This window comes from Lithobates pipiens, unplaced genomic scaffold (genome assembly GCF_037356315.1).
Source record: "Lithobates pipiens isolate NorthernLeopardFrog02 unplaced genomic scaffold, aLitPip1_a1.2 Scaffold_19, whole genome shotgun sequence".
Taxonomy (NCBI): Eukaryota; Metazoa; Chordata; class Amphibia; order Anura; family Ranidae; genus Lithobates; species Lithobates pipiens.
The window spans coordinates 326,834,264-326,851,476 of NW_027507764.1; the positions used below are offsets into that span (position 1 = coordinate 326,834,264).

The 17,213-nt window shown below is 39.1% G+C and overlaps 1 protein-coding gene across 2 annotated transcripts in view; it reads left to right on the forward strand.

Moving 5' to 3' along the window:
- The window catches only part of LOC143996781 (cadherin-6-like), a 495,985-nt gene that overhangs the window by 277,460 nt on the left and 201,312 nt on the right, over positions 1 to 17,213 (forward strand). For both annotated transcript variants that reach the window (XM_077492041.1, XM_077492042.1), the window contains exon 3: positions 16,905 to 17,199. In XM_077492041.1, the coding sequence (XP_077348167.1) occupies positions 16,905 to 17,199 (295 nt within the window). The remainder of the gene's footprint in view (positions 1 to 16,904; positions 17,200 to 17,213) is intronic.

Genomic DNA, 17,213 nt, shown 5'->3' on the forward strand with positions numbered 1-17,213 from the left:
AGATACAGTATATTAGTATTTTTTATTTTTTTGTAATACATATCATGTAAAAGAACACGAAATTAAATAATATTTGTCTAGAATTTTAGTCAGTACACTTGTTATTACTTGTGTGTTAATTATCTGATTCTGTACAGATTAGTGGGAGTACAAACAGCTCTAAAATTATTTTTATCTTAATAAACTACTTATGTGGGTAATTGACTGAATATGAAAAACTAAAAACACTTTAGTGTAATCCATGAAAAAATACTCTAGAAAAAGATTAGAGAAAACGATTCTGAAATATATGTGTTTCAGTTTGAAGGTCATACTTTCTAGGACAGAAATATAGGTGCTTCTATTTCCGAAGGAGCATGCTCCAGGGCTATTATCTTAATCCTTGGTGTACTACTTGGTAATTCATTGACCTGGAACAAGCTTAGTCAAATTGGATGTCCCGACACCTGATAGGCATGTGTTTGTTCCAAGTCACTGGTTCACTAAGTAGTACAGCCAGGATCAGAATGCCTACTTGTAACATCTCCATGGAATCTGCACAAAAAAGCAAATCAACAATCGCAGCTCCCATATTCTTAGCCTGATATGTGCCCTTTCAGAGCTTCACTTGCAGGCAGTTAAAATAAAAAATGCATATATTAGACTGTCTGCATTCGTATGAATGCAAAAAAAAAAAAAAAAAAAGTCAACAACAATCTATGAAAGAACTTGCTGATTTTTCTTTTTATGCAAAAGTGAGCATTGTCTGATTACAGAAGAGAGACTCGAGTGCTGCATACACCACAGGAATACAATTTTTTCACAGTGGGAAAAAATGCATGGCTTTAGTTTCTTACTTTGGAATTAGATTGTTGGGAAAAAATTACATAGTCTTAATTTGTTGATCAACAAAAACAGTAAAGTACGGATTATTTACACGCACATGTTTTTTTCATAGAAGAGAACTTTTGATTGAAGGCTAGACCATTTGATGGATTCTTTAGGGCACAGGGTTGTTGTTCAATTTCATTTTGAACTGTGGACCAATTAAAAATACATTTTTAATTGTTTTATTTTTATTTATTTTTTTAACAATTGCTAAACAAGCTTCTAAACAAGCCCACCTTGACCTCTGTAGCTGCAGAGGGGAGGCTGATGATTGTTAAAAAATGTTTAGGCCATGAAAATGGTAGGGAGAAATGCAGCAGGCATCAGCAATACCATATAAGCAATACTGTGAAGCAGTGTTGCCAATCTACCAGATTGAGGTTTACTGAGACAACACAGCAAGTTTACCGGCACAACCACGTTTTTACTGGCATTTTCCAAAGTTTACAAAATGACAGTTATACATGCAAATTTCAGTATTTAGGCTACAAACAAGTACAATGTGCAATTAGCAATGTGATTTAAGGTAGATATTCAGGCAAAAAACATATTTCCTATTTTATATTCAATTTAGTAAGTAGCTCAGGAACAAAACTTAGAATGGAACACACATGGGATTGACTCTCACAGTGACACTGACTGCAGTACATAGCAGCACAGATGAGGAGACCTCATTGACACGACACGTCCCATCCTGAGTTACAATGACAATCTGTCTCCATGACAGTTGCTCCCTTGAGTCCACTCCAGTCCAAACAGCACTGATAGTCCCAATCCTGGCTTGCCTTTCTCCCATCCCACAGACTCGCACACGAGGCTCTGTCCGCTCCTGTCACACCCATCCGGTGCTGCCCGAACATAGTGTAGCAGGCAATCAGAGGGTCTCAGTGGAGCATTGCAGCCATATTTTTTTTTGGCAACCTTTTCCTGTCACTGGCATTTACTGGCAGTAGTAAAGTACGATTTTTTTGCTGTTTGCACAGTACTGCTGTGAAGTACAGGCATAGCCCACTTTTAAGTACACAATGGGGTTTATTTACTAAAGCTGAAAAATGCAAAATCAGGCTCCCTTCTTCATAGACACCAATGAGCTTCTAGCCCCAGCTTGTTCAATTAAACTTTGGTAATAAAACCTGAAATCTCATTGGTTTCTATGCAGAAGTGACCCTGATTTTGCACTTTTCAGCTTTAGTAAATAAACCCCATTGTGTACTTAAAAGTGGGCTATGCCTGTACTGGGGTTCACTTCTTCACGTGCTGCGATTGCTTCATTAGGACAGGCGGCTCCATTTATGTCTATTGAGAAGCAGTGGCTGCATGGACACAACCACTGGTCATAATTTGCTCCATTAGGACAGGCAGCCCCATTTATGCCTATTGAGAAGCAGTGGCTGCATGGACACAACCACTGGTCATAATTTGCTCCATTAGGACAGGCAGACCCATTTATGTCTATTAATAGGCAGTGGCTGCATGGACACAACCACTGGTCATAATTTGCTCCATTAGGACAGGCAAACCCATTTATGTCTATTGACAGGCAGTGGTTGCATGGACACAACCACTGGTCACCCATAGAGCTGTTATATTGGAACCAGAAGTTGTGTGAGTGCAGTCACTGCATCCCAGTAGACATGAACGTGGATGCATGGAACACCTCTGCAGGCAAAGATGCCCCTTTGCATGGGTATACAGATAGGCACGCCCTTGTGAGTGAGGCCTTAAAGTATAACTTTGGCCAGACTATAGACATTTAAATATTCACATATTCTTAACAAGCAGTTAATATGTCTTCTCTGACATCTGTAACTGCAGACACTGTGAAGCAATTAATCCCCAAAGTCCATGATACAGTGAAATTGTTCAAGTCAGGTCTCATTACTTTGCACTGTCACTTCTGTACTCATTTGCTTTCTATATTAGAAGGGTGGCAGGCTGTCAAGTCACTACTGAGAGGTAGTAGTAGATTGAACTGAGAGGCTGAAATAAAAGTGGGTGATTTTGTTGTAAATGTGAGGATTCATTTTTCCACGGTGCATGCAACTAAAAAGTCAGTGAGGATCCATTTTAGAGTTAATTTACTGCTTCTGAATACAAAAATATTTGAATATCCATAGCCTAGCAACTTTTTTTTTAAGTCATACAGTATTTCACGCAGGGGATTTTTGTTGATTGTGCCTATTATAGTTCTATAGGGAACAATAAAGTGTACAAGTAGGCATGGCAAATTGCTCCAAAAATGCTACTACATGTAACTTTGTGTAGTGATCTCTAGTGATTCATTGCGGCAGATCTCAGATGATTTTAGTAGTAAAGTTGCAAAAGAAAATTCACCTGTTTTTGCCCATGCAAACAATTAAGGTTATAAACTTTAGTCTCTCAACTCCATCAATTTTCCTCCAAAGCCACTTCTAGCTTAGATCTGAGCATATTATTATTATTATTATACAGGATTTATATAGCGCCGACAGTTTACACAGCGCTTTACAACATTAGGGCAGACAGTAAAATTATAATACAATTCAATACAGGTGGGAATCAGAGGACCCTGCTCGTTAGAGCTTACAATCTAGGAGGATATGTGTATCATGAGGAATAGCAAGATCACCGCATTTCTTAATGGGAAGAATCATTGATGGTTCACAGTGAACACTGAAAGCTAGCATGTGTAATCAAACAACAAAGATGAGGATTAAGGTGAAAATGATACTTAACTATAACATGCTAATTAAAACTAGGAATTAGCCAGTACCTTGTCTTTCACTCACTGAGATGAATGATGATGATATTGTGATGATCAATTGCAGCGACTTAAATGACATCTGCAAAAAGGGGGCCATTTTTTAGGACTGTAAATGAGGTACATGAAAGGAAACGATTGTTTGGTCAAAAAACATATTTATTGAAACAAGTACAAATGACATAACACATCCAATATATATGTGTGTAAATATAAATGGTAAGTTGGTCAACACATCAATGGCCCATTGTAGGACATTGATATTCAGAGGAATGGAATTGAATGGTATAGGGCAACTAAGTGTTAGCCCTTGTACACACGGTCGGAGATTCCGACAACCAAATCCGTCGGATTTTGTCCATCGGATTTTGTCCGACGGATCTTGTCTGAAACTGTTGCATACACACGGTCGGACAAAGTTGTCGGAAAATCCGATCTTATAGAACGTGATGACGTAATTTTGTTATGATGGACTATATTCAGGCTAGTAGCCAATAGCTTTGATGTAGGAATTTGATCTGAGCATGCGTGGCACTTTGTCCGATCAGAATTCTCTACACATGATCAGAGTATGTCCGATCGGAGCATTTTTGTCGTAAAATATTTCCGGCAAGTTGGAAAATTTGGTCCGACGGATATTCAGAAGGAAACAGTCCGATGCATACCACACACAGTCGGAATATGCGACAAAACATTCAGACGGAATCTCCCACCGTGTGTACAAGGGCTTAGTGGACTTCGGAAGAACTGTCAGACGTGCTATGATGTATGGCACAGGTTTGCAAATTTCAAGATTGTATAGACATAAATACACACCCTTTAACATGCAAAACAGCTTTTATATATATATATATATATATTTCTTCTGTTTTTGAGATGACACATTGCTTCTGCCATTTAAAGTAGAGGAAAATAAATACATATATAGTTATGTATAAGATTTGTTCAGACATAAAGATTATGTGATCTAGCACATGAGTAACTGGTTCTCTTTTATCACAGCACTTGCCTAAATCTAGTGGTTATAAACGCTTTGCAAAAACATATATTGTAGTCTGGAGAATAAATAGATGTTCATTTCCTATATTTGTCTTTGCCTTAATAAACCATTGGAGCAGGACTGTAACATTTGACAAATTGAGTTAAATTTATACATCCAGTCAATTCAGCTCATCAGTAATATTTTTGAAGCATCTATCAGCACTTACTCATTTTGGTTCTGAAGTGCTTCTTCCATAAAATAATCTGAAAAAAATATCATCTAATCTGAACACCTGTGAGGGCTGGTCTCAGTCTTTCCTTCTCTTTCTTCAGCTGTCGGCTAATTGCCAGCCCCATATCTCTCCACAGTAATTCACTGTTGATGATCCTGCTCGTGAGTTCTGCCTACTTAAGCCGTTCAGTCCAGATGATCTCTTCCTTCTCCTTGGTCACATCTTTAGAGAGCTCGCCTGGGTTCCTATAAAAGACTTGCTTGGCTGACATCCCTTCTGGTTCCAGATCCTGCTTGCTGTTCTACTGCTCATCTCTGGCTCCCTGACATTTTGGCTTGTCTGACTATCCGTTCCAGTTCCTTAACTCTGGCTATGTTTTGAATACATTTACTCTGTTTACCTTTTTTTTCTTATTATTAAACAAATGTGATTTAACTGTACTTCTGCGTCTAGAAAGCAAAAATTAAAAACTGAAAGACTGGCTAGTAGTTGGGTGTCACTAGGCTAGAGAAGCCCCATTTGCATCACAACATAGACGCACTGGAAAAACAATTTCATAGAGTTAAAGGTTACAAAATAAATGGCAGAAATAAGTTCTCCAGGGATATAATTTAGCTTTGGAGTAGAAAAGTGATGGTGGCTGCTCAGTAGATAACCTCCTTCTTTCTATATGGTTTCTCATGAAATGAATAGATCTGACTCACAGAAGTTCACAAGAGCTACAGTATGATTATATGGATAATGATGGAGGTTGGTGAGAAAATCAATATGCTAGGGGTGTAGATTTATAGGAAATTATGGATTTGCTGGCTTCTGTGCCCCTGCATCCAAAATAAGTTACAGGTTTAAAGTATTTTATTTAGGTTTAGCTAAGCAGGCATTTAGTTGTAGATTTGTTTTATACTCAGACAAGTCAAAGAAAATGCAGATTTAAATAGCAAGATCAGAAGACAGTCAAAAGCAAGTTAGAAGGAGATCAGAAGCAGATTAAAAGGAACTAAGGAACATCTGAAATACAACCTGAATGCACTTGAAAGCATGCTGTTTAATCTTTTTGAAGCAATCTTTTATATTATTTGTTATTATTTGTACAAAACTTTTATACTAAAAATGCACTTTTAAAATGGCAAATGCACATTGAAAACTAATTTGTAGCCTTGTGACTAAATGTATCTGAATAAATGACCAGATGCAGCACTGCAGAGCTGGGGGAAAGGTGGGGGCTTTTCTGGCACATTTAATTACATGGGGTTTTAAGCTTTAGCTGTTGTGCTTTATTAACAAAAATATTTTTTTTCAACAAAACTGGTCTTGATAAACATGCAAGAAGAAGCTCAGAACAACACCTACTTTCTGTTATAGGTGACACTGCTTTGTTCTTGTCTACCAAATGTCCCGTGGCTTGTCACCCAGACGCATACCTATGAAAACTACAATTGCCTCTTAAACACGCATTATACAGGCATGGTCCCTTGTTGTCACCATTAGTAAACCCACACAGAGAAATTCCATGCAACTATCACTGCAGCACATACATGTAGAATGTAAGTAGCTGCAAAAAGGACTTATTTACATGAGAGGTAAATTTACTTCCTCCCCAGAAGCAATCTGTGGTGGATTGATACTGCTGCCACATTACATGCTTGTTATTTCCTAATCTCAAGGGGGGTTATGCATTGACTTCAAGGGCACGTTTGGCAAATTACATTGCCTGGCAAACATGATATTCCATGTTAATTTTGCTGCACCACTAACAAAAACATCACACCTGCCACAATGTAAAAGGACCTGATTAGTCACAATGTTATTTTTTCGGTGTGTGGTCAAACAAATGATTCATCAGTGTTTTTATTGCCCTTTTGCCACCTATGTAAGCTAAGCCAAAGGCTGCAGAAGATAGGCACCACTGAGAAGTAATAAAGCATTAAAGACCAACTTCACCTTTTTAGAGCATGTTACATCCATATTTTACATGTAGCATATATCATGGTGATAATTTGCCCCCACCCCCCAAACCTACCCCCATCCTCAACGCTCTGTGGGGGTTCTTATGCTTGACAAAAGCTGTCAGGTTTCAATTGTTCACATCTGTGCATAGCCACACAGCCGTGTCATTTATTCATTCATGGAGATCTATAAATGAATAAACTAAAAGTTCTATCTACCATACGGACTTGTAGATATCAATGGAACACAAGTGCAGTGATCCTTGCACTCATAGTTCATTGAAACTCAAGCTCTCCAACTGAAAGCCCATACCTTGATACAGACAAGGAGCGGAAGGAAGGGACTGCAGGAGCCTGTGCATTGCACCAGCGATCATCTGATTGGAGTTGCAATGCATTTCAGGCTAATTGCACAGAAAAAAAATAAGTGTATGTTTTTTTTCTGCAAATGTGGTGCTATTATTATTATTATTATTATTATTAATAATAATAATAATAATAATAATAATAATAACAATCATTTATTTATTTATATTTTTTTGCAAAAGATGGACTTATCCTTTAAAAAAAAAATTTGATTTAAGAAAAAAGGCATGTCATTCAGCTAGTGTTCTCAATAAAAAAATCATCTCTTAGGATAATTTATTTGCTGCAAATCTGAGCATTTAGTGTGATTGTTGGCATAATGAGAGCAGAAGAAGTTGCCTCATTCCATGAAATGAAGTGCCACCAATGAATTTGGAAATGTATTGATAAACTTTGTTAATTGCGGTATTATTTCTTTTTAGTCTAACTTAGTTTGATAGTTCTGCCAGACAGTTAAATAGGCAATTATTGACTGTTATACTTTACATTTTGGAATTGCTTTTTTTCCTGTAGGCCTAACTTTGGTTTGCAGTATGGAAACAAGTCCTTATTATTGCCCTTCTGTGGCCAATTTGGCTATAAATGAAGCAATTTAGTCATCATGTTCAATTTCCAAAACTTAGTATATCTCTTCAGTGATGTGCAAAGTGCAGTAAAGCTTAGCAGCCTGTTAATTTTGTATTATTGGGTTCTGATTAGTAAATGCTATATTTGTATTCGCCATTGTGGTTTAATGCAGTTGAATAAAATTGTCAAATGTTTGTCTACATTTGAAGCCCAAAAAATGTCTCTATTATTTTAAATCCTGGAAGTTACTGACCTAGCTAAATTAGAGATGACAAATAACCACATATTCATTTTTATTGCGTGTATATTTATTTTTCAATTAAAATGAAGAACATTACCAGTCAGAGTTTAATTAAAAATATTATTAATGTGCTCTATGGTTCATCCATATTCTAGGAGTATAATATGATATAGACATTTTTGCACTTTTATATCTGGGATTGGGTGTAAGATTGGAAAGTGCTGATGTGAATCAGAGGAATAGACATAAATTAACTGAAATCCCATCCCTACTGTCCATATATCGATTCTCTCTTTGTTTTAGACTTTGTGAAATAATTGTTTCTGCCATTGTTGCAGAAAAAGGCAGACATGGTGTCTAAACAACTTTTATATATCCAGTAGCTGTGTGGTATCTGAAAATAATCGATTATGCACACACACACAGATTCAATAGGGTGGCATAAAGAGACATACTCTACATAGATTTTGTGACAGTCTGTGACCTTAGCTACTTTATTATTCATAAAATAGCATCAGCTGTACTAGGCAATGTACAGGTCAAATAGAAGAGAAATACAGTAGTAATATTGTTGTTTAACCACTTTCAGACCGGACCAATTTGCTGGTCAAAGACCAGACCACTTTTTGCGATTCGGCACTGCGTCGCTTTAACTGACAATTGCGCGGTCGTGCGACGTGACTCCCAAACAAAATTGACGTCCTTTTTTTCCCACAAATAGAGCTTTCTTTTGGTGGTATTTGATCACCCCTGCGGTTTCTATTTTTTGCGCTATAAACAAAAATAGAGCGACAATTTTGAAAAAAACGCATTATTGTTTACTTTTTGTTATAATAAATATCCCCCAAAAATATATAAAAAAAATTTTTTCCCTCAGTTTAGGCCGATACGTATTCTTCTACATATTTTTGGTAAAAAAAATCGCAATAAGCGATTATTGATTGGTTTGCGCAAAAGTTATAGCGTTTACAAAATAGGGATAGTTTTATAGCATTTTTATTAATAATTTTTTATTATTTTTTTTATTTACTAGTAATGGCGGCGATCAGCGATTTTTATTGTGACTGCGACATTGTGGGGGACCCATCGGACATTTTTGACACATTTTTGGGACCATTGTCATTTATTTTATATTTGCTATATAAATGCAGTGATTCCTGTGTAAATGACACTGGCAGTGAAGGGGTTAACCAGTGGGTGGCAGTGTAGGGGTTAAGTGTTCCTAGGGGTGTGTTACTAACTGTGGGGGGGTTGGGCTTTTTTATTTAGTGAACACTGATCTCTGCTCCAATCACATGGAGCAGAGATCAGCGTCACTAGTTGCTATTCAGAATGGAGAAATGCTGTTTACTCTGCATTTCCTCCATTGGGCCGCTCCGTGAGACGATCGCGGGGATGCCCGCGGCGATCGGGTCCGCGGGTCCCGCGACCGGACTCATGGGGGTCCCAACCAGCGCGGGAGCGCGCCGCCAGCGGTGCGCTCCCGATGGCAGGGCGGCATTGAATATTGGACGTACCTGTACGCCAATATGCCTGCCCGTGCCATTCTGTCGACGTACATCGTCGTGCGCTGGTCGGGAAGTGGTTAATGCTTATCAAACTATAGAAAAATTGGTATATTGAGTACACCTAAGTAAATTAGTAAGCCGATTAAATAAGGATCCTCAGATTTCAGATTTCCCATTCCTGACAAAATAACTTGATTCTGATTGGTCGCTTTGCATTAATGTTACAGTATATACTTATTATCAGAGCACCACCTTACTAAATAATTAAGTATTTTTATGAACAAACCATAAGGGCTAAAGAAGATTTACAGACAAAGACAATTTAACAGCTATATAATCATGTATACATTAAATGCATTTTTCTGTAAGCAGTGTATATGCCTAAATTACGGTTAATATCAATCTATTAGACATGTGTAGAGTAAAATATTTCGTTTCGGAATTTCGTTTTCGTCCGAAAAAGTAATTTATTTAGTTACTCCCGAAATTTGTTTATATTTATTTTGTTTTTTGGTTCAAAAATTTCATTCGTCCGAAAATCCACATGAATTACGGTCGAATCTGTCTTTGAAGGCTTATGGTGTCTGTCGAATGTATAAAGAAGATTCAACGGAGCTGGTATATAGCATACTTCGTGTGAACTTTAGAACCCTATTAAAGTCTATGGGATTCCAACGTTCAAAATCGAAAGTGTTAATTTTAAAGACTAATTTGCAAGTTATTGTCCTAAAAGGTTTTTGGGGACCCGGGTCCTGCCCCAGGGGACAGGTATCAATGCAAAAAAAAGTTTTAAAAACGGCCGTTTTTTCGGGAGCAGTGATTTTAATAATGATTAAAGTGAAACAATAAAAGTGTAATATTCCTTTAAATTTCGTACGGTGGGTGTCTATAGTATGCCTGTGAAGGGGCGCATGTGTCTGGTGCTTAGAACTGTCCCTGCACAAAGTGTCATTTATGCAGGAAAAAAAGTCCTTTAAAATCACTTGCAGCTATTATGAATTGCTTAATTGCACCAACAAAACGAAGGGCTCCTTCACACTCCGTCGATCCCCGCTGAGCAGGAAGGTGACAGGTCCGTCTTTGAACACTGTGCAGGGATGGACCTGTCAGAGCGCCAATCTCTTCCTTGGGGGATCGGATGATGATGGACCGCAGAGTCCGCTGCCACCCGATCTGATCCCCAGATGGATGGAAAAGTAGGTTTTTCCTACATCACACTTTTTTTGGATCGGAGCAGGTCGGATGTCAGTGGACATGGTCTATGGAGTGTCCGTTCAGATCCGCCTAAAAAACTGACAGGCGGACCTGAACGGATTGTTCGCGTGAAAGAGGCCTTAGAAGCTGAGTGGCTACCACGCACAGCTGCCAAATTCTGAGTGCTCCGGTTCTTGAAAATCTACCCCATTTTGTCTTGTTAAGATTTTTTTTTCTTTGATTAATTTCTTCTTCAATATTTTTTATTAAGGTTTGTCAAAATCTTGTTAAGATTTTTAAAAGATTTTTCAGCTGCTATTTGTTTTAGATAGAAAAGGGGTTATTGAGGGTAGTGTGGAAGTTATAATTACTAATCAGGTATCAGGGCAAAGAATGTGCTGACAAAGGAGGGCAGAGTGAAAGACAAATAAACTCACCATTGTGCTGTTTCTCCTGTAAGGCACCTTTTACACTTGGGCGGGAGCGGCGTTGGTGGTAAAATGGTGCTATTTTTAGTGCCGCTTTACCGTCGTTTTAGCGGCAGTATTGGGCTGTTAGTGGGGCGGTTTTAGCCCCCTGCTAGCTGCCAAGAAATGGTTAAATGCACCGCAAACTAGCTGCTTAAGCAGCGCTTTGCCAGCGGGATAGCCGTGCTTGCCCATTGATTTCAATGGGCAAGAGCGGTGAAGGAGTGGTGTATACACTGCTCCTTCACCGCTCCAAAGATGCTGATAGCAGGACTTTTTTTTACTGTCCTGCCAGTGCACCACTCCAGTGTGAAAGCCCTCTCACACTGGAGACACAGCAGCGGCTCTTTCTGGCAGGCGCTATTTTTAGCACTGTAGTGCCTGCAAAGCACCCCAGTGTGAAAGGGGTCTAACTGTCCAGCCATAGGATGGGGAAGAGGAGGAGACCTGTAAGGAAAAGTGAAACCACACCAAAGGAAGATCGCCCCCCCCCCCCTCCAAAGAAAACAATGTATATACAAAAAGACGGCAACCAACCTGATTTTTTACTTGCTTTGGCTTTAAGATGCACATGGAAGGGCAATGCACATCACAAACAAAATTCCCCAGCACATTTACCAGCTAGCCTACAAACAAACCAAAACAAAGTTGACCCTGTCTAACAAATGTAAAAAATCAATAAATGGTGTTGGGCTAGCAAATATAAAATATAAATTAAAGGGCCTAGTGCATGAATATAGAGTGAATCACGTGTGTATGTACAAAACTATATTGCAGGGGTGCAAACCCCACTAAAATAAATTATATCATAAATATAGCAGTCCCTCAAAAGAAGAAATAAATGCAAATATTCAAAGTGCCTAAATAAACACAATAAAACTATATCACACTTGCATATTAAAATCTGTAGATCAAATAGTATAAATAGCAGCCTCCATGTGTGCAATAGTAAAGTGCAAAAAATGAATCAATAAGCAAATCCAAGTGCATTAAAAACAAGTAAAATAAAGCAACACAGATCGATGAATAAAGACCTTGGATCACACAATGCAAATAAGCAAATAAATAAAGTCCATAAACAGGATGAAATTTGCTGATATTCAGTGACTTATTTAGGCGCCTCTCCAGTGAAAATATAGGTGAAATAACACTCCTGTGCCTTTTCAGTGTTCACAGCACACCAGGTGAAATGGCCCCTTACCTTACTGCTGTAAGGTAAACAGCAGGTTGCAGAGATCCAGAGAATATATCCCTTTTCTGGCGGATAGTAATGACACCCCACACGACTGGCGCTAATCACTCGCTATGTACATGGAGATCTCTCCTCATGTGTTCAGACTAAGAGGACCCTGTCTAACAATTCATGTTAAAAACAGAGAGTTTTCCTAGCACACAATTGCAAATATATGCTGAAGATGCAGTGCCCAGATCAAGGCTCCTCTGTATACTGCGGCCCCTGCCCTGCAAGGCAACACTGTGCAGAGCTGCGTATATCTCAGGACTGGATGCCTACAGTAGCTTTCAAATAATTATATTTTGTACCATGTTAAAATTTATAAAAAAATTTTGTCAATTTATTTGGACCTAAAGTAGTAGAATTATCTGAAAGAAAGTATTACAAGTATTATATTAGCCAGCCATATTGTCATGTTTTGCATTTTCTGGTCAGATGTTTGATTGTTGTGACCTCTAAAGTACATTTATATTACAAAGTGAATCTGTTACAAAGCCCAGAACATGAGAAGCTATTCTCTTACAGGCTGCATACTAGACTGAGACTAATGTACACACGGTCGGAAATTCCGACGGAAAAGGTCTGATCGGATTATATTGTCGGAAAATCCGATTGTGTGTGGGCTCTATTGGACTTTTTCCGTCGGAAATTCCAACGGAAAAAAATTTGAGAGCAGGATCTCAAATTTTCCAACAAAAAAATCCGATCTGACTTTCAAATTACGAGACCAAAGCTATTGGTTACTAGCCTCAACGTAGTCCCGTCGGAACGAACGAACGAATGTCACCTCGTTCCGAACGATCTGATTTTCCGACAACTTTGTCTGACCGTGTGTATGCAACACCAGTTTAGGACAAAATCTGTCGGAAAAAATCAGACGGATTTTGTTGTCGGAATGTCTGACCGTGTGTACAAGGCATAATACACATGTCACTTCAACAGAACTAGTATGTGGTATGACCAGGCCTTTTTTCCACAGGAAGGGGGGGGGGGGCAATTCCAGTACCTGCAGCACTAAATGTATGCAATGGAAAGGGGTGCTGGGGGGTCTATTATTGCTGGGGGATCTATTGTGGAGCGGTCTAGGTGTTCTGTTACTGGTAGGGATTTATTGTTACTGGGGGATCAGTTGTTGTTGGGAAGGATCCTTTGTTAAGGGAGGGGTCTATTGTTACTGGCTTCTGGGAGGGGTTATTGATGCTCGCTTCTGTGAGATAGATTGTTGCCAGTGGGGGTCTATGTTGCTGGGTGGGGTATTTTGTTGTGGGGGTCTATTATAGCTGGGGGGTCTTTTGTTGTTGGGGATCTGTTGCTGACTGCAGTGGATCTATTTTACTGCTTTTCTTGTTATCATTTACAAATTCCATACAAATTACTTAAAGTGTTAGTAAATCCAGGACCATGCATTCACTATATCTGGTCTCCCACAGTACACAGAACATGAAAATGCAATTATTGTAGTAAATATAAACGGCTAAATACCTTTTCGCATCAGCAGTGTGTAGCAGTCTTGTGACTTTTGTGTCTGAGCACTGATTAAGGACCCTTTCACACTTGTACGACTTATCCTATGACTTGGGACTGAAAAGTCACATGGCAAGTTGTTCCCCATGATTTCCAATGACAACCATTCATATTAGTATGACTTCAAATCTTGTTGACTTCAAAGTAGTCCCTGCACTACCCTGGTCCCACTTTCATGCAAGTTCAGGTTCATAGACCTCAAGTCTCTCTGAAATTGCGTTAAAATTGGGACAAAATGGCACGACTTTGAAGTCGCGGTAGTGTGAAAGGCGCTTAAAGCTTGTAGGAGGCTGCATGACCCTTGATTTTCTGTCTGAACAGTGCCGATCACATACACCCTCACAAAAAAAAATTATCTAGAAATTCACATTAAACTGAGCATGTGCAGAGTGCCCCCAAGGCTCTGTACTGTCAGGTGATGGATTGGAGACTGCAGTAGAAGGGGAGGATCAGAGAAGACAGGATCAAACAGCCTTTTTACACAATGCACAGGATTAATTCCTTAGGTTCCACTTTACTGCATATACAGACAAATTTTACTGTCATGGGTTTAGCAACACTTTAACACCACAAAAAGATACTTGGGTTTATAGTCTCTAAAAGGGCAGTACTGGGAGGTAGGTAGGGGATGGAACCAAGGGACGGTTCTCAGAGGTGGGTAGGGGGCAGAGACAAAGGGTGACTCAGAAGGGGGAAGTACCTGCAACTATTCTCTGAGAAAAAAAGGCCTGGGTATGACAGTATATCAGTTGCCTTCTAAAACAGGCTTTTCCCTTTTTTGCCATATTCACTTTAATAGATCTGCATACTGCCAATATCTCTTTGTACATTACATTTTATTTTCTTGACTTCTAGTGCCGCGTACACACGATCGGAATTCTCATCGGAAAAAGCTCTGATGGTTTTCCTGTCAGAATTCCGATGGAATTCCACTCAAACTGTCTTACCTACATACGGTCACACCGCCAAGAACGCGGTGACGTACAACATGTACAACGGGACTAGAAAAAGGACGTTCAATGCCTAGTAGCTAATAGCTCTCGTAGTTGAATCTGAGTATGTGTGAGTTTTTGCGCATCAAAATTGCATACACACAATCTGAATTTTTGGAAAGTTTTTCCTATGGGAAAATTGAGAACATGCTATCAAATTTTTGCTAGTGGGAATTTGGCCGCTAAATTCCGATGAAGCATACACATGGTCGCATTTTCCGATGAAAAGCTCTCAGTTTTTTGCTGGCCGAAATTCCGATCGTGTGTACTTGGCATTAGGAGTTAAGAGTAGTGATGAGAAAATGTTAGCAAATCAGTCTCTCTGATGGGGAACTTTGATATTTGTTCCAGTTGATGTTCCACATCTACCCAGCATAGGAACTAGCTAAGAATTCGACCTCGGCTTTCTATGATTTAACCCCTTGCCGACCAGCGCACGACGATGTACGTCCTATTTATGAAGAGGGATATCTCGGTAACGGCAGCAGCTGCTGCCACAACCGAGGTATCCATCTCTTCAGGCGCCCGTCGTCTGTACGATAACAGTGGTCACCGCGGCGGATTCGCCGCAAGATCACCACTATCGGTGGCGGGAGAGGTGCCACCCCCCCTCCCGCCACCCTCCCACACCTTCCGCCGCTTACCGGAGCCGTCGGTAGCGGCGGAGGCGATCGGGTCCTTTCGTTAGCTGGGTATGGAGACGAGTGAGGCTAAGATGGCCCCCACTAGTCTCTATACCATAGGAGGGCGGAAGCGACGTCAAAACGTCACTTGCGCCCATACCTCTTAAAGGTATATTTTTTTTAAATGTAATTTTTTCTTTTTCTTTTTTTTTGTTGCATTTTAGCCCAAATATGAGATTTGAGGACTTTTTGACCCAGATCTCATATTTAAGAGGGCCTGTCATGCTTTTTTCTATTACAAGGGATGTTTACATTCCTTGTAATAGGACTAAAAGTGATCCATTTTTTTTTTTTAAAACAGTGTACAAATAAATAAAATCAATTAAAATAAATAGGGGGAAAAAAAATTTTTTTAAAAACACTCCGTCACGACTAGCTTGCGCAAAGAAACGAGCGCATATGTGAGTAGCGCCCGCATATGAAAACGGTGGTCAAACCACACATGTGAGGTATCGCCGCGATCGGTAGAGCGAGAGCAATAATTCTAGCCCTAGACCTCCTCTGTAACACAAAAAATGCAACCTGTATAATTTTTTAAATGTCGCTTATGGAGATTTTTGAGGCTAAAAGTTTGACGCCATTCCACAAGCGGGCGCAATTTTGAAGCGTGACAGGTTGGGTATCAATTTACTCGGCGTATCATTATCTTTCACAATATAAAAAAATTGGGCTAATTTTACTGTTGTCTTATTTTTTTATTCAAAAAAGTGAATTTTTTCCAAAAAAAGTGCGCTTGTAAGACCACTGCGCAAATACTGTATGAAAAAAAGTATTTCAATGACTGCCATTTTATTCTCTAGGGTGTTAGAAAAAAAAACAATATAAAATGTTTGGGGGTTCTAAGTAATTTTCTAGCAAAAAAAACTGTTTTAAACATGTAAACACCAAGTCTGAAAAAGAGGCCTGGTCCTTAAGTGGTTAATTTAGCTAATAAGGAGGTATTCGAGTTTCTTATTAGGTGTTTCCTTAATAAGCCCTTTTTGGGTTTATTATAGCATAGGGCACAGGAAATTCCCCCTCAAAATCCCTCATTCCCTCACTATACGATTATATTTGGGCAACGAGTCTATAATTTAGGATGGAGCATATCCTTGCTGTATGATGCACAAGTCAACAATAAGGGGTCTTTTTTAAATACAATGTATCCAATAGCAGAGCAAACAGCAAATTGGTGATCCATGGCAAATATCTGCTCAGCAAAGTTTACCATACTTTGCTTTTTAGTTTAAAACCAAGCCAATTCTCTGATCATGATAATGGTTCACTGCTTTATGATAGAATGCAGTAGCAACATTTTACATAATAAATTGCAGACAAAACCACCAATACTATTTATATTATGTTTTTTTTTTTTTTTTCAGTTACACTCCGACCAGGACGGTGGGGATGGAACATTGAAATACATTTTGTCTGGAGATGGAGCTGGGGATGTATTTATAATCAATGAAAAGACTGGCGACATCCAAGCAACAAAACGTCTGGACAGGGAAGAAAAGTCGTCATATATATTACGTGCGCAAGCTGTGAACAAAAAAACAGGAATACCTGTTGAACCTGAATCTGAGTTCCTCATCAAGATCCACGACATTAATGATAACGAACCCAAATTTACTAAGGAAGTTTACACTGCCACTGTCCCAGAGATGTCTGAAGTTGGTAAGTCTGACTAG